Raw genomic sequence first — 18,994 nt, 5'->3', positions numbered from 1 at the left:
CAATCCAATGTTTCTAAAAAGCTGTACTAATCTTAATGTTATTGTTCATACACGCATCTATATACCTGCACATATACATCAAAAGAGAAATTCTACCAAATTCAAATTCTGCATTCAATCTTTGTGCTTGATAGGCGGTCAATGGGTAGCTTGGTATCTGTTAGTTCTATTGCAAGATCATCTAGCATGAATTGCCTCAGTTTGAGGAAAAAATATGTATTATCCAATAAAAATTATTACAGTAATTACAAAGTTCTTGCAGAAATCTAATGCTATATTCTGCAACAGAATTCAGCATATGCCATTTTGCATCTTTGTATTTTGGGGGATGAGGGGGTTCTCTGTTTTTAAACAATTCTGGCCCCTTTGTAGTGTAGTGAAATGTTGCTTTGGATATTAAATTGAGAATTTATCTTAAATGGAAACAAACAACTTCGCTAAAAATTAGACATTTATGACTTGCAAATTACAGATACTAATTATTTTCAGTATATACAATTATGATATTCTCAAGAGGTATTAATTTTGGGACAGATGTGCTTTCATCATGTAATTTGGAAATTAAGTTACACTCTCACGTATGGGAACTCAGAAGTCTGAATTTGTGTAAAGACAGGATTGATAGAGAGGAATTTTGTCTTGCTAATTTTCTCTCTCTATCCCCTACCCCCCCCTTCTCTCTCTGATGAGAGTGTGGCCAGCAATCCTCACAGCTGGGTTGCCTCGCACTCAAAGGAATGGGGGCTGACTGCAGAGTTGATGAGGATACACTTCCACTTGACTCCACCTCCTATTTCGTCCTTGCAGATAATTCTTCCAAATCCAGTAAATTCTAGAAATTTAAACAATAATTAAGACATACGAACTGTAAAATATGCACAATGCTAAACACTTTACTTGTGTAGCAGAGTGCAGAAATTAAGTGTTGCTAATGCAAACATCTTAAAAAAGACATTAAAAATATACATAATCCAAACTGAAGGCATTAATACAGAAACTTCCATCAAATGATAGTAAAAGGAAGAACATTGCTACATGAACCGTATTTTCATTAGGAAAAGAAAGCATATTATTACAAAAATGCTCTCCTACATGTGCATACCTATAATCTTCAAAGATGGTGTGACAAGCAATAAAGGAACAAAGAACACAAGAAAAATGTCAGTTAAATAAATCCCTGGGATGATCTTCTTGTCGAGGTCTGTATTAATTAAAGAAATTCATTTGGGAGTTCACACTTCCTTGTTTTCCACACCTGAACTGTAGCCACCAATACAGGAAGGAAAAAGATAAAAAGAGAAGCATTTTGTTTATACTGTTCCATAGGAGGTTGAAGATAAAGATGCAAAACATTGGGAGTATCTGCTACAATTCTGAAACTGAGATTTTTATTTTTAGATGGAAAGACTTCAGTCACTGCATAAACATTTCTATCTGGAGATCTTTACTGATAGTCATGGATTTTGATGCCTCTCTTGCAGATGTCACTTACAAAGATAGTGACTTCATTCAGAAGGAAAGGAAAGCATCTACTTGTCAAATTCTGCAGAGCCTTAATTTTAATGTAGAACCTTGGTATACCTTTGGAATATCAGAAATGTTTCTCTCTTGTACATTTGTGGATTCAAAGCCCAACACAATCTACTAGGCTGAACATACCTGGATAGTGAAACTCTTCAGATAAAAGAAAGTGATAGAGACTGTCACTTACTTGCAGTCACAGTTTTAGCAGGAGTACACAGCTTCCCCCCTCTTACCCCCTCATTGTAGGATGTTGCTGCTGTGGGCAGACTGAACAGACAACAATCTTCAGCATGGCACGGAAACAGGGAGGGGAGCTTCATCTTCAGAATTAAAAAGGCCTTTAAAAAGTGTACCATCACAGAATACGTGGAACTAAAGCACAAGCAGTTATCAACTCACCAGGCTCAATTTACCAAGGAAAACCCCAGACAATATCAAAAAAATGTTCACAGGAATAAAAGTAATAGCGTAATTAATGTTCAGTAAAACGTAGGAGTAAAGTCCATCAGTAGATACCATATAATGAAATACAATCTGAAGACAAATCCAGCCAACCTGATTCATAAGTTTCATGGACTTTTTACAGAGACTTACACATAGGATGCTACATATGGGCCAACATCTGTTTTGGAGCACAGCTTTACTATCTGACAACACACTGGAACAAGGCTCTGCACTCATACTGTCTGCTAAAGCAGGCATATAAACAGTTGTTTTCCTAATGCCTGGGGATTAAAAAAAAAAAATCCACTTGCATATATCCACTGAAGGAAATACTGGCACTCTGTAGAGGACAGAGATTGTGTTGCACTTATAAGACCTTGACTTCTGAACAGGACACAGTGAAGCAAATGCAAACCCCTTTTATGAAGCTATGCCTAATGTAATGCTGTTTTGCCATTTCTTCCTGCAGATGTGAACATTCTCACTTAAAATGAAGTAACATCTCTTTTTAATCTCGGATAATCCAAAACTTCACTGGCTCTTAAAGCTGTTGCTCTTAAAACTTAAACCTGTAGAAGTACAAGTTTCGTGAGTTAAGCAGAGCAATGAATGTCAACTCTAACACAGCCCAGGCTGCTAGAATTGGCCATGGTGTTTCCTAGGATATAGGAAATCTTATAGAAAATTTCTTGCATTATCTCTGGTACTGCTTAGACTTCTCTTGGCTACTGTAAAAGAAAAACTTGTAATTCCCTAGAAGTGTCATTCAGCTAGGGGGTTGCCTTCCCCACCCCTAAGCACATGAATGCAGACAGAAAGGCAGAGGAGCTCAGCCAAATAGTGCTGCCCAGACTCATTGCTCATTGACTTACTTCCAGGAACCAATCTGAAAGGTCTGAACTACCCATTTGATCCATTCAATCCTTGAATGCATTCATCCATTTTCTCTTGCTGCACCAAATACTAAATAACATCAAGAACCACACAGCTGTTTAAATTAAGTTGAATGTTTTTGAAATAACCTTCTAACTACAAAGTTTCTATATGATGAAATGTTGAACATTGGAAGCACTTCTGTTCTGGAACACCTTATTTAATTTTTCTAAGAATAGCTTACCAAAAAATATAGCAGTGAATAAGCACTACTGGAAATATTTTTTGATCATTTTAGTTGCTTTAAACCAGAAAATTAAAATAATTCTATTAACATCTAAGGGTAGGAAAAAAATCAAAACATGCAAGAAGCATTCCCACTATGCCAAGGAAAAGCATTCTGAGGAAAACAGAGGTGAAGTTTTCCGTGTATGTGCTGTCACCTCACTAAAAAAATATTTTAGTTTCCCAAGTACTACAAAATTTATTTCAAGTTTCTTTTAGAACTGAAAGCAGGTTCAGAATAAAGACTATGAAACTTCAGGATAGGTAATTTAGATTTCTTACAATTATTATAATACTTTCCATACTTTGGTCTTTAATATGTCCATTCAACTTTGAATTACCACAGATGGATCCACTTCAGTTTTTTTTTTAAAAATTCTTAATGCAAGTAATGTTCATTTCCTAAAGTCAGCACCAGACCATGGATTTCTGTATTGTTAGTGACTTCTAAGAAAACATTTCTGATAACCACACAGTCTCTAGGTCATGAATGTCAAACAAACTTATCCTTGTGAAAGTAACCATGTCCAGTGGAAATGTGGTCTCTTCAGCTTCAGATTTTAACCTCAGTTCTGCCAAGGGACACAAGGTGCTTGAGTGCTGTGAGCACTGTCAGTTACACACACATCAACCAGCATCATGAATTCAAGGCCAACAGACCTTGTCAACTTCTGTCATCCCCAAGCAAGCTGGCTATAATGCGCTCTCTATTAAAAGCTTCTGTAGAATACAACAGACTTAATCTGGTTTGGTATTTCAATAATTTGTTGTTCCAAGATATAATAGTATAAGGCATTAACTGTATCAAAATTCCTTGAGAACTTTTAAAACTTTCTTTAAGCCTTAATTAGTTTACCTGGACTTCTGCTTCTTGTAATGTGTTTAATTAGAGACTAGTGAGATCCTTTTCCATAAAAAATTTAAATTGAACATAACAAAAATCTAAACAGATTTAAAATGGCTCTCTAAAACCATTGTAAAAAGAAGAAAGACAACCGCTGATCCTTTCAAGACCAGTGATTTGTCATAAATCCTCTTGTGATTCATGATTCATTATTAAAATAGTCTCAGAAGAAGCAAATCCTACAAAGCTATACAACATCCACAGCACTTCTGTCAGTCTCAGATCTCCAAAGTAGGGCACATTTACTCTCAAAGTAGCTTGCTCAGGCACTATTAATAATGCAGTTGTGGCAGACCTCTCCATAGGCTGCACAGATTTGCCCAAGATTTTAAATTCTTGGCTACAGAAACTCATAACAAATACTGCTACTGGTACACCAAAGCCACGTACTCTGTAGTCAGTTTAAAGCCAGATCAGATACACTGAGCTGCAACCATATCTCTATCCTGCAGCACAAACATGCTCTCTAAGTGTTGCCAAAATTCATCATCGCTTCGACTGGGGCAACAGATCAGTTCCAGCAGAGTACCTTCAAAGCCAGTGCTTTCTGTAATCCTCTGAAGACAGCAACATCTTGTTATTAGATGAGTGATTCAATCACCTAGGTAAACATTACACACTTGGTGGCAATCATAACCATGACCATATTTACCTCTGGGCATGCTTCCTGTAACATGATCTTCACAATACTGCCATTTATAAGCCTAAGCAGACAAATTATTGTGATAACAAGCCCTTACATTCCTGTATTCTGCCTACAGAGGAAATTACAAAGTTAGTTTTACTCTACTGAAGCAATTCCCATTTCTTAGCACATGTTCCATGTGGTGGCCAGCCTGGGGAGCCTTTTCTACAAGGAGTTGAGAGATATCTAGTGTCATTAAGTCTTCTCTGGGAAACTACCAGACTGTGGACTAAGCACTAGGAAGAATCACCAGTAAACAGATACTGCTCCTTTGCTGATGCTCACTCATTCTCCGCAGCTACAATTCGGAGCACAGGGAGTCACACTCAGCCATCAGTGAGACGGATACATGTCCGTCATGGCTAGTAAAATCCAATGAAGAGAGTGAAACCCTTTGTAAAGGCGTATTGATCATTACTTTGAAACACTTCACTAAAAATTATATTGATGCTGTAAGCCTAAAACAAACAATTCCTTTACAGGGCAGATCATGGAGAAGTTGCAGTAATAGTGAATCAATTCCAGTTAAGAGATGCTATGAATGCTGTGACAACTGCTTTCTCATCCCCAAAATGCAGTACACATGGTGACCAAAGGGTTATCTTTTATTAGGCGATAAACATAAATTAAATCAGCAAAGACAGATGTATAATGCCTTCAGATAGCAGAATACTGACTGCTCTGTTCAATAATCAAGATATTTCTAATTTCCTCCTGGTCAACCAAAACTTGATTTCAAATACAACCCATATGTCAACCCCAATCAAGGAAAGAATCAGAAAATGCTACTGTGGAGGGGAGGAAAAAACTCATGATAATCCAGTGGCAGCCTCCCTTCCCTCTCTCAGGTCTCCAGAAAACTGTGAATGGAATTCACTCCGATCGCTTTCCATTCTGCCTTGACTTGGAAGCTTTCAGTACTAAAAATCAAGGTCTCAGTTTCTGTATGTATAAACCAAAATTACAGTGAAACAAGTTCAAACTTGGAAAAGACTCAGAAACTCATTTCCACACAAACAGGAAGAACTCAAAATAATCACTGGAGTTAATTGGACAGCAGATTCCAGCTATCTGATTGTGCCCACCACATCAGCCGGTGTCACGATTCTTTCTGTTTTCTGGCCCCACCTACTCCTCATCACATGCCCATATAGTTCTAGTACTATTAGCTCAACGATAAATAAAATATTGTACTATTGCCACTACTAAGCACCTTTCTCTCCTTCCAAAGCACCTTTCTCTCCTTCACCCCTACCTACCCACCAAAACCAAAAAGCTTTCAAGACATGACTGTTGCAAGGACACGATTACAAAAGTCATCACCATCATCTACAATCATATTTTCACCTGTTCATGTGGTGTACACCTGTGGGTTGTTGGCAATACACTTGATTGCAGTGTGGGAGATTCCAGGTTCACAACGAGCCCTGTCATCTTTGTTCTCTTAAGTGAATATGCCGTGCAATCCCCAAACCTGTGTGAATGCTATTGCCTCATAATATTATCTTGTTTATAAATCTTTTACGTTTTTAAGTACGCGAAATACTACTGCAAAACCCAAGAAGACATATACAATAGTCAGAACAGCAATACATATATATATATAAAATAATAATTCAAAGATCTTGAAAAGTGTACCAATATGCTTTTACACTGCGACCTAGTGTGCGAGCAGTAGACCACCCCACCACAGGTAAGAAATGAGAAATTTTGAGGGCTATTGAACACTGAATTTTTGCAGCTGAACAGTATGAGGTTATTTAGTGCTGTTCAATAGCCTTCAAACTCACTTCTGTCTGCGAGTTACAGTGCTCCACTAGAAAGAGACCACTAAACAAAAACAGTGCAATATAGGTTGGAGCAAGATTTTTTTAAATATTTTCAAAAACCCATTTAAGGTTTGCATCATTTTATGCATTTTGAAAAACACAAAAATATCTAAAGATACCATACACTATCAACTAGACAGCATATAAAGAGCATCTATATAAAACCAGATTTTAGTCTATAAATATATGACTAATAATACCACAGGTATCTATTGAAAAAAAGATTCCAAAATCTGCTGCTTCAGGGACAACAGTTTCCCAGTCCAACCAATTCAGTATGCATTTTACTACTGCTCAAATGGCATATACAGTATGCTGTGGTTTTTTATTGAGTTCTTTTTAGTTCACAAAACTAACATCTGAACAGCTGATACTGAATAAGCTTTAATTTATGGATTTGAATACTGCTTTTAACCAGGATTTTTAAAAGGGGACTTAAGAGTTGGCATTTATTTACCAAGTGCTCAAAAATGAGCATTTCACTATTATAGTGGGAAACACAAATGTTTTCCATCATAATGATTAGATCCACTTACTATAAACGAAATTACACCCCCCCTTATGCACAACAGTTGGTCAGTTTTTCCATTTATACTTGCACATTTCAGCTTTCACCCATTCCCTAGCATGGATGTTTCAATGATGGCTGAGGGTAACACTTCAAAAATGAACTAGCTAAACAAACTTCCCAGCAGCACTTGACAGAGCTACACCTATTCTTCCCCATTTCCAAAGCAGTACAGAATTAATTACCAGTTCTATGGATCTATTGTAAGTATAATAGACTAAAGAGCTATCACAGACACATTTATTGTAAAAGCACAATCCCAAGAGTGTCTAGTAGAGGGCCAAAACGATTAACACAAATGCTTTGTCAGATCAAAGATAAAACCTGCACCGCCCAATTGAGGAATGAATTAGAACAGTGGGTTATCTTTCAAATTAACCAGGGCAGTTAGTGAGGAAAATTTCATGAAAGTGTAATTCTTAGCCTTTGTGAATCCACACAGCAGGCATTCTGCCAGCTGACAAGATGATGAAATTTTCATGCTTAAAAAAGCCCTCTTCATTTCCCAATTTAGATTAGCTAGCGTTTCTCTCTCTTTTCATCTATTTGCTCTTCTGAAGCAGAATTAAAAAAAAAAAAAAGCACACAACAGGATCAACCTCTCACAGAATAATGCACTTCTGAAAAGAAAGAAAATCTTTGCATGTCATTTTAAAAAATATATTTACAGTTAGGAGTAAGACTATCAGAATTGATATTGTTAATACCATTAAGAAACCCATAAATACTGGAGCAATGGTGGATATGTTTTGGAAGATATATAAAACATTTCCATGCTTAATGGAAAAAATGACTGCAGAAACAGAAAATTTTATATTAAGGTGAGTACTGTACAAAAACAATGGGATTACAGAAGGCTTACAAAATTATATTTATGCACTTACATTTGCATCTTTTTAAAGGAAAGAAGTATATCACCATTATATTTATTAATTTCTCAGTTTTATGTGCCAAAAAGGGCAAGCAGATTTTGCACTTTTAAATTTGATGGTGCTCACCCAACCCCTAAATTTACACAACCACACGTAAAAGCATTTCAATAGACTAAAGGAAACAACATGCAATGTTCTTAAACACTTAAAAAAAAAAATCTGATTCAAAGCTCACTGAAAAAAGTAAGCTTATTCATTTCAGTGAGCTGTGTATCAGGCCACAAGTCTCTTAATAGAGCTGTCTTCATAAAATGTAGCTCATTATTTTAAAGGTTAAAATACTCATTTTCACATTTTATGTTTTGTATTATGTACCACTTGACCAACACACAAACAACAGTAAAACCTAAAAAAATTTTTTTAAAAATATATATTATATATATATGTCTATTTAAAACTGATATTTCTGTGCCTTTCAGATGCTACCACTACAATAGGAGACCATTAAATAAGCATCTCAAAGTTTCCTTGAATGTTTTGCTCAGACAGTTCTTTGCCATACTACTTCTGGGTTGTCTTTATAGCTTATAGGATTATATATATTAGTGCAAGCACCCATTTGATGCATTTCAACTCCAGCTGTTATATGGTCACTACAAGCACTTGATGAAAGGAATAAACTAAAACTCACAGCATCTGACTTTCTAAGGGCTAACAGGACAAAAAGTTTACTTGCCCAACTCCATGGAAAGCACTTTTACAAAAGGAAAATTATTGTGCAATTTGGAAATTAGTTTTAGAATAAAGTAAACTTGCATTTCCAGAGTCTGAATGTATTCCACAGTCAAAAAGTAGATTTAAACCTTATTATTATACCTAACTAGGTTAAAAGTAAATTCTCAGTACTAAAAATATAAATGAGTTTATAAAGCTTTTACTTACAAGGACAAATGAATTCCTTTTGAAGGATACTTCATTATCTTATAGACCATGTAATAAGATACTTAATAGATTTTAATACAATATAAGCTAATTGTAATGTTCAACATTGAAACATTTCACAGTTTGGTTCACAGCTTGGTCTTAAAAATAAAAGGAGAACAGAGTAAAATATTACACCACTTTTTGTTCTTATTAGTAATAAGAATTTTTATTTTATTCCTGCCCTTAAATGTATCTTCCTTCATTCATGGAGTTTACTATTGCACATCTTATGCACATGTTTTCTAGTGGTTTGTATGCTAGAAATTACTTAGCATGTGGCACTGTGTACTATCATAATGTACATAGATTAAATATAAAAAAGTTAATCAGAAGTAACTTTTATACAGACCCAATCTGTGTAAACATACTACTTTGACATATTATTTAATAACACATTGTATAACACAATATGTACAGTAGTATCAATTGAACAATAATTTTGCAGCCAGTTGGACTTTGCAATAAAGTAATGAGAGATCTTGCATTTTGTTAACTTCACCTGTCCAAGTCATCCACCTTCGACTTCAACAGAAAGGAACAATCTATCCTACCTTGTGAAATACTGCCTGAATTTAAATAATCAAAGAAAGCTTTGTGCTCCTTTTGATGCAAAGACCTTCAAAAGAAGTATTTATATTTTCAGAAATTATCACATTTCCAAAAAAAGAGCTTAGAAAACACCTGCAATTTCAGTAACAACTAACACTGAAGAAAGACAACACAAAATGCACACTTAGTATTAAACTACAATGATAATTCTTATCATTATAGCTGCTGTCTGCAAAAGTATTTAATACTTAAGAGAACACACCACTAATTTATTTACAGTCCAAATTTTCAAAAACAATTTACGTTTTTGAGTGCATCAAACCTTATGAGCACCTTCAAAACTGATGTCTGCCCTGAGAGCTGTGAAAACAGGCAACACTGAACAACAAAAAAAGGCAGGCAGGCAGTAGGATTAGAAGATCTATGAAAACTGGACCAATGGCTAGCTGACACTTCACAAAATGTGATGCTTCCAGCATATAAGAGATGCAAAACATATCAATATAATTGAAAAATCATGATGTTGTTTTTCCTAACCAGTCACCACTTTGTGCAAAGTGCAAAGATGGGAATTTCAAATATTACACTTTTTTTCTTTTTTCCACAACACCATACTAAGCCAACCATGACTGCTGGCATTTCGGATGTCTTGCACTGCCTCCTCAAAAAAAATAATTATATCAAATTAACTAACTACCGATCTTTCTACTCTTTTCTCCCCCTCCCAATCTTTATGAAGAAAGTTTCATAGTATTTCCCATCCTATTGTCCTTCAGAGAACTTTCGCAGAGGCACATTCATTTTTCTTTTTCACAATGTAACACACTACACATGAATTTCGATTGGAAAAAGAGAATCAGATTTCAATTACAAGAGAAACTGATATCTGCATATTTAATAGGCTTCATAGATTTTCTCAAAAGAATTACAATAATCAAGGCTCTGCTCTTTTTCATCTAAAAATCTGGAAAACAGAGCTACTACATCTGTAATAATGCTGATACAGTTACAAAAAATTTAAATGAATCTGACTATCTTGACTTGAGTTTGAATTGAGAAAACAAACATTCTAGATTAGTAGTGTTAATCACTAATGGATTGTTTTGTTTTCATAAAGTTGGGTTTTGATGTTGCACGCTATTACTTTGGACTATACAAAACAAAAGTAACATGACGTTAAACTTAGCACTACTTATGTATGGCAGAGTATTTTCTGAATACTTACATTATAGTATTTTCTGATGAAGCGTCTAATATCCAACAGTAATTTGTTGTTCATTTGAACCACGTGGTTGAAAGGAGACTCTTCACATTCAGTCTTACTGCATCTTTGCAAGCTGGGTTCAAGAAATCGTCCCTGAAAATGGAAGTGTACAACCAGCATGCATCATGACAACAGATGATAGAAGCAGAAGTTATCACAGGAGTTTAGACATAATACATATTTTTTTTCAACAACAGTCATAAGGGCCCCCTAATATATAGGCCTTCTTCCTTCCCCTTACAGTTTGCCACAGCCATATAGATTTCTCTGACCTACAGTTTTCCCATTTTCTTCTTAATGAGAGGGTTTTTTTGGAGAACGTGCTTCTTCACCTGCTACAAAGTTACTCATTCAAAAAATGATGTTGAGTGAAAAAACTCAATCACACTTCCCCATCTCCCTCCAAACAACACAGGTTTGTTGTTTTATCAGGGACACCAAGGTTCTGCCCAAACCCCCTTATCAGAACATTGAAATCAACCTTATAGATTCCAATTATGAAATTACCAACAGGGCTGTAGAGACAAACTTCACTAAACAAGAATTACATGTTTATCCTTTATCTTCTCCAAGTGCAAAAATAGCTCTTACGGTTTTATACCATCTCATTCCCCTGACTTTCAAAACCTTCCGAACACCTGACATTAAAATTTCAGAACCTGGAAGTGCTGCATGAACAGCTGAAAATAAGTTGCTGTTATTCTCATTAAAATAAGAACAACCTGGTAGGTTGCACAGTTATACAACTTTTAGAAAATTTTCTTTCCAGGCAAGACTTAGCTTTTGTGAGCCACCTTAGCTAAACCCCCACCCTTAACACTAAATAATTACAGGTGGAAGAGAGAGGGGGTTCTTGGTTTGGTTTAGGAGTTTCTTTTGTCAGGCCATCTGCAAGTTGTCAAGCCTACATGCAATTAACTATCTTATTTACAGCTGTAATGAACAAAAGTCAAGGATTCACAAAGTATCACTCGATTTGTGTGTCTTTTCCTCTTAGTTGCTTCCAAAGGCTGCTTTATTTTGATTAAAAAAAATGCAAAACATCTGCTGTTTGTCCAAATTAACTTAAAATAATTACTTTTAATTTAGATAAAAGATTTATTTGCTTTCAGTTTCAAGGTTTTCAACTACTTTGAAGCTCGCTAATTTGCCAATGACTAATACGTGCATAACATCGCTGTAGAGTTAAATACTTGGCCCTATTTCAAGTTGTGATCCAAGGTCAGAGATACATTTTTTGGCAGAACTTCTCAACAAGAATGTAACCCTATGACTTTTTATGTTCAATACGCAAAGACAGAAGGAAAGATAACACAGAAAAACCTTACTGTCAAGAAGGGAAGTGGGATGCAGCAAGATAGACACAAGTTTCAAAAACACTCTGTTCCAATTAATATGATTTAGGATAAGAAAATGCCATTGCCATATGAAAGTTTCATTAAATAGAGAACTGGAAGCTACTAAGGTGTTAAGATAAGGATTCTTTTAAAAGTTACAGCAACAATCATTCACAGCTGTGGGCAAACAGATTAATGAAGCCAGATAATCTCACATGTTCTGCTAGATGACACAGCTGAAATGCAAAAAACAGGAAAAATATTTCAGTACTGTTTTATCAGCAAATTTTGTTTCCCAAGCTATAAATAGCAAGACTGAAACGATCTGGTATCTTTTCCTACATCATACGAATCCCATCTGAATAGCCGTTCTCTCTACAAGTATTCTACAGAAATTAAACGGAAAAAAAAAACCCAAAAAACAAACAAAAACCAAAAAACCCCAAAAAACTAACCGAACCATCAAAGACATTGTCATAAATATTTTCTGTTCCACATTTCGGGCAGCAAAACTTGAATCTTTCACAATCCCTGTATTTCTCCTCATCAGTGAGCTGAGCTGGGCCACCAAGCAAGGCATCGTTCTCCTCATCTTTATGGTAATGGTGATGGACTCTGAATTGGGAGGGATCCAGTCCTATTAATAAGAAACAAGAATTTCAAAAGACTAAGAGGTCAACCATGCAAGTAGGCTCATTTTTCATATGCTTGGTGAAGCAGATTCAAAAGAAAGTTACAAAATGTAAATTCAAAAGCTGAAAATCTCTCCTCAGCAAGACCTCTTCTATAAAACATAAACACATTTTACAATTTTTAACCATGAATAAAGGTTCACAAAACATGAAGAAATCTTCTTACTTATCTTCTTACACAAGATTTCTTTATAAATAAAACAAGCACGCTGCATTATCATAGGAGTACGCGACAGAACATTTTGTTTCTGAGGAAACCACTCCTAACGGATAGCTTTATTGTTATTTTCTTCTTAGGTTACATTGAAAATATTTCAATAAAAATGTGCATCGTTATTAAGAAGCGGTCTTTAAATCAAAATGGCACCATTAAAACTGAAAACAGAGAATAAAAACCCCATTAAAGAAACGCGGGTGCACTGCTATTACCAACTCCTTCAAGTCCGCATACAACTGCCAACTCTGATTTCAATGCAGTGGTCGATTTCATTTTGGCTCAGTGGTTAACAGCATGGAGGTTGCAATCTAATGCAGTGGTTAAAATTCAGCAGCAGCATTTAAAACGGCGGCGCTGGAGACAAAATGCTTTATTTTTGATTGCCAGAACTCAAGATTTTTAAACAAATGAATACACAAAAGAGATCCTCAAAATACTGATTCAACCACAAATAAGTAAATAAGCAAGCAAGCACGAAGTTCACTGCCCTAGGAATAAGACTGCCAAAGTAAACTTAATAAAAATCCACGGGTTTTGTCATCCTTTGTCATGTGCAACCTTTTAAAAGCCCATGTATCCCATTTACAGGGTTTTTTTGGTAAACTCTAGCAAATAGCACATGCTAGGAAAAAAATGTTAATCGTATGACCATACAGAAAAAAAAATGTTCTGAAAACTATGGCTTACCTACTATTAAAAAAAAAAAAGAATGAAGAGAAGCATTTAAAAAATACTTTTAATGGGGACTAATTAGGCCAACTAACAGATTACCATATATTATCCCATATCTTGTGTAAATTTCAATAACAAATGTAATTACTACTATAGAAAGAGCAAGAAAGATTACAAATAGAAAGTGAAGCTAGGTTTTTTACAGTTCTTAACCTTACTATACAGTACTGGGAGTCCTAAAGAAAATGTTTGGGAACAACATTCAGTTAAACTAGACAAATATTATTCCACATATAAACAGTTGTGTTGTACAGGCAGATACAGATTGTCTTTACATAGAAGATGTGGTATGTGTGACTTTACTATTGCTATTCTGAATTTCTCTTTTGCAATCATAAAATAAATTCAGGTACAAGGAAAAATTCCAATGCCAAATCAGTTTACTTGGTTCTTGTTAGAATAGGGATTTTGCTAAAATATAATAAATCTTCCCAATTTTAATTTTATCAAATAAACAAATGTCAATGAATAATGGTAACAATTCACCTCCAGGAAGTTCTCAAACTTTTAATACAGTCCTCTACTATTCATTAAAAGGAAGAGTAAACAAAGCAAAGAACACTGCTAATAGCTTATTTTACACTTTAATACATATGGTACCCCCCAAAAAAGACTGTGGTGGATTTGTGGTTTGGTTGTTTATTTTTTATGTTTGTTTGGGGGTTTTTTGTTTGTTGTTGTTGTTTGTTTGTTTTTTAAAGGGCTGGTAATACACTTGCTGTTTTACAAAACAAATAATATCTTCTATGACACACAGGTAGTAAATAAAAGGTTTTGAAAGGGGACTTGTGTTCACTGTTAGGATTTTGAAAAAAAATCTACTTGGCATGCAGTAGGTTGGATTTAAGATTGTAATGGTGAATAGAAACAAAAATTCACAGTTTACTCCGAGTTCAGAAGTGGAATAAAAAAAACATCGTTGCAACTTTCCAATACAGATGCCATTAAAGTTCAGCTAGAAATCTACCTGTGTTTGTTTCTCAAAAGGCAAATATAGAGCAGAGTAGTTCATTAAATAAAAGATAAAAGGAAATAAATTCTCTTCTTCAGACAATTGCAATGTTCTAATATTCAGCAAATAATCACCTGGACATTTGGTAATAATTTAACATGAAAAAAAAAGTTATTCATCAGAAGAATTTAAATCACACCTATCTCTGAACTTTCTTAGCTGTTTTGGCTGGAGAAAACAGCAGCAAAAATATTGTGATGATTCAAGTGTACATCTAACTTTTGGTGTACAAACAGCCCCAGTGAAATCAAAGCGTCTACAAATCAGGCTTTTAAAGAACTTGCCTACCTTAATTATCTTGTGGAACTGGGACCTATTTTATCTATTATCTCCTTTCAGCAATAGTTAGTTGATTCAATTAATCCATTTCAGCACACTGACTGGTATCCTCCTGGACCAGGTCACACTGGTTGTATTATTCCACTTGGTAAACAAAAGGACTATCTGATGGGGGGGCAGGGGGTGAATATCTGGTTTTGGTAATTTTTAAATGAATAGGATGAGACTAATCAGTGAACTTCTTTGAACTTCTTGTGTTTTTTTTCCATGACATTAAGAAAAATCAAAAGGACTTTTATTTATTCTGACACAAAAATCTCCAGGGCTGTTAAATTACCTGTACCACAGGTAAACTTTCCAACCTCACTGAAATTGCAAGGTTGCATGCAAGGTAACGTTAAAAATATGCCAATGAACTTAGCATGACGAAAGTAAATAATTTCAAATTATTTTAAATATAAAAATCTGAAGTAAATAATCTTAACTTCCAGGAACCGTTCCTGAATTATTTAATAGAATGACTGAATCATTTATGAAGAAGCAAGCAAAAGAGGTCACTCAAGAATCAAAAAAAAAAAAAAAGGTCAAATAAATTTTACTAATAGCAGTATATTAAAAATAACAACTTCTGCGGTGGGTTTTTTCCCTGTCTTTCCAGGCACACCCCCCTTCCCGTTTCTGCCCGGGGACCCGCAGCGCAGCCCGGAGCGCCCCGGGACGGCAGCCGCTGGGCAGGAAGCCGGCGGTGTCTCCGCTGAACAAAGCCCCGGGGTGGAGGCGGAGGGGGTTTCCCTGGATTTTGTGTTAGGGCCGCAGGTCGGTCGGGCAGGACGGAAAGTTTCCCCGCCCGCCCCTCTGCCCGTGAGACATCTTGTGAGCGGCGGGAAACGGCAGCCGGTGCTGCCACCTGCAGGCGGCGGCCGCCGCTTCCACCCGGGCCGGGCCTGCCGGCTCTGTGAATCGAACCCCGGGCGGGAAAGGCCCCCCCCGCCCTTCGGAGACGGACGGGTTTTTATTTTTCCCCAAAGAGATCCTCCTGCAAAGCCTGTGTGCCTTCTGCCGGGGGTCTCCAGCGAGGCCTCCTACGCTGCCAGGGCTTGCAACGCGCTTCAGTGAATCTCGGTGTCTAATGCAGGTCTAGACCATCTCAAAAAAAGCCCAACTAGTCTACAAGCAGCAAAATTCACAAGCTCTGGCATTTATTACTGTATCATCATGGAGTATCATCATTACTTTAATCTTAATTTCCATCATTCCCCTCTTGCTTCACTGCGTCATGTGAGAAAACCAATAAAAAAAGGCAGAAGCTGATGTAATTCCTGCGTGCCACAAGGAGAGCACAATCCACACGACTTCTGTCAGGATGGTCAGTCTGGGTAGCTACAAAATATCACAGTAACGGTACCTATTAAACGACTCTCTAAGAAGAAGAAGAAGAAGAAAAAAAAGCCTTAATATCTTCAAGCTGGTGGTGGGTTTCCATATAAGGAGTAGCAGTTGCTGCATGGAAGGAGGAACCAGCACTGGGAAGCACTCTTAATGACAAGCCTCACCGGGTCCCAGTAATGACTCCCAGAAATCAAATAGCCTTCCTAAGAAACATCAAGCAACCTGCAGAGCAGCAACGTGCACATCCACCCGTCAGGCAGCAGCATGTGTCCCTTTCAAAAGACTGTGACACGGTCTAGGACAGCAGTCAGCAACTTCCATAACACAGAAAAGATGATGTTGTGTAGTAACAGCTACAAAAATCCCATAGTTAAATGACTCTGCTTCCATAACATTTAGATACTTTTGACAACACAGAAATAAGATATGATTTTTTCTTTGAGACAAAGTGCAGTATTTATATATTAACAAAACCCCCTTACTTTAAACACACTAAGAGACTTGCTCTGCCAATATACCTATAGCTTTTAAACAAAAGTATCTCCAGGGTGATACAAGTACGGTCTGCAAGCGTTTACGATCAGATTTATTGAATTATATTACTGATGAGCTTGCACACTTTACTTAGTTTCAGTAACCCTCACAATCCTCATCTTGTCACTGCTTTTCCTTGAGAACTTCAAGAAAAAGAGCATGAATGCAGGAGTATGCCCATGAGGTTCTTGTTTCCAGGAACAACAAATTTCCATATCTCAGAGTCTAGGCAGACCTCTCGCAATGTCCAAAACCAAAACGCAATTTTCAGCTTGATTCCATAGCGAATAAATGTGATATTTAAGAAGTTCTCGGCATTTTTTAGGTGTGGTTATTTGCTTTTGTTCTTCAGCATCTAAGACAGCTTAAAATAACTTGCTTTGAGCACAGTCAGAACAAAGGACTTTTCATTATTTTTATATAAATCAAGCTTCCCTAAGCAGAGCTCAGTTTTATCTACTTGGACTAACACAGTGATACGTCAATTAAATATCTGCCTTATAAAGAGACTCTGTTAGACATGAATCTGAGATATTTTTTTCTACAACCATTCTCCCTACACAGACACATACAACACAAAAAATTAGATCAGGCGGAGGAAGACACAATGAGAATGTAACCAAGTTCTGGTCCACAGATACGGCACTTAGATATTCTCTAAAACACCAGCTTTCTTCTTCTGAACAGAAAAATATGCTCTTTTTGCAACAAGACATGAAAAATGATAAGAATCTGGATGTGTAACATGATGAAAATATGAAGCAAAAAAGCCTAACTTACCAACAGAGAACAGCAGAGTTTTCATGTTTGCTTGTTTTAGCAAAGCTAGGCTCGCTATTTTCAATTTCTTTGAAACAAAAGCACTTGACTATCCCTCCAGCACTGTTATAAAAATGCTGTAAGATGAGTTTAGCTTGCAGCGACTTACGTACGACTTCGATTTAGTGCTGTAAATAATGACCTAAGCAAAGCAGAAGTTTTGAAAAAGACCTGACTTTACTCCCAAGCTCAAGTTAAGCATTCCCACGAAAACAAAGCTGGAGAAAGAGACAACATTTCCACAGCACAGCAAGGTCAAACTGAACGCATTTCAGACCTAAAATTGTAATAGATACATACAGGTTTTCAGACTAACAATTGTGGACTATTAATAAACTCTCAGCTGCATGATGCTATTATAGACCATAAAAGAAATTTTCATCTTGAACGTACCGTAGCACAAAAAGCAGCACAGGCATTTGCAAACAGTAGACGCTATCAAGTGGCACACAGTTCTTAAGATCTGGGCACTTAACTTAGATGCCTGAAGGGAGCCAGTCTTTTCTGAAAATTCAACCTGTGGTGAATAAGGAACAACTCGGAATTCGAGCCTGCTTCTACAAGACTTAACAATCTTTGCCAAATAAAATAAATCAGCTTCAGAAATCTTGCCTGTCTTTTACCTAAATTAAGTACAAGTTTACCGCCTATTTTAAACGCTTCAACATAACCAAGAGTGCTTGACCTTTTCAGTCGGGCATACCACGTAGTCCACTCTGACATCAAGAGAAAGTTGTATACCAAGGCCCTGCCACGTAAACAGAATGATTTGTGTGGTGAGCCTGCATGAGCAAAGTAGGGCTGACAGCTCCTCAAAGCACTAGAGCTGCTGAGGACACATCGCAACATGGAACGCCTTCACCCTCACAGCCACCCAGGGTACGTGGGTATGCTGCTCATGCTCTCGGAAAATGCAAAATTCCTGTCCCTCCTTTTTTCTTTTTTTTTTTTAATGGACAACTTAGAAATGAAGATGGAAAAACATACACATTATACAGACTGTCTTGGGAGACTAAGATCTTTTGTAGCTGTCACCCTTCTTGAGAAGCAAGAGACAGGAACGTACTCGCACGCATTTTAAGTGCAAACTGCGAGCTCATCATGAGCAGAACCCGCTGTCAGTAAGGAAGTTACAGAGATGCAGTGTCCCTGGAGAACATTCCCAATAGGCAACACACGGCTGGTTGGTTTTAAGTGACCAA

General features: G+C 36.6%; 1 protein-coding gene across 3 annotated transcripts in view; it reads right to left on the bottom strand.

The window, feature by feature from the left end:
• Nucleotides 1-18,994, bottom strand: part of POLA1 (DNA polymerase alpha 1, catalytic subunit) — a 206,134-nt gene that overhangs the window by 98,580 nt on the left and 88,560 nt on the right. For all 3 annotated transcript variants that reach the window (XM_082050694.1, XM_082050693.1, XM_082050695.1), the window contains 2 exons: nt 12,574-12,755; nt 10,743-10,874 (listed from right to left, as the gene is read on the bottom strand). In XM_082050694.1, the coding sequence (XP_081906820.1) occupies nt 10,743-10,874; nt 12,574-12,755 (314 nt within the window). The remainder of the gene's footprint in view (nt 1-10,742; nt 10,875-12,573; nt 12,756-18,994) is intronic.

This window comes from Streptopelia decaocto, assembly GCF_964273445.1.
Source record: "Streptopelia decaocto genome assembly, chromosome: 1".
NCBI lineage: Eukaryota > Metazoa > Chordata > Aves > Columbiformes > Columbidae > Streptopelia > Streptopelia decaocto.
The sequence above is the reverse complement of the archived record's forward strand: the minus strand, read 5'-3'. Positions and strand labels throughout refer to the sequence as shown.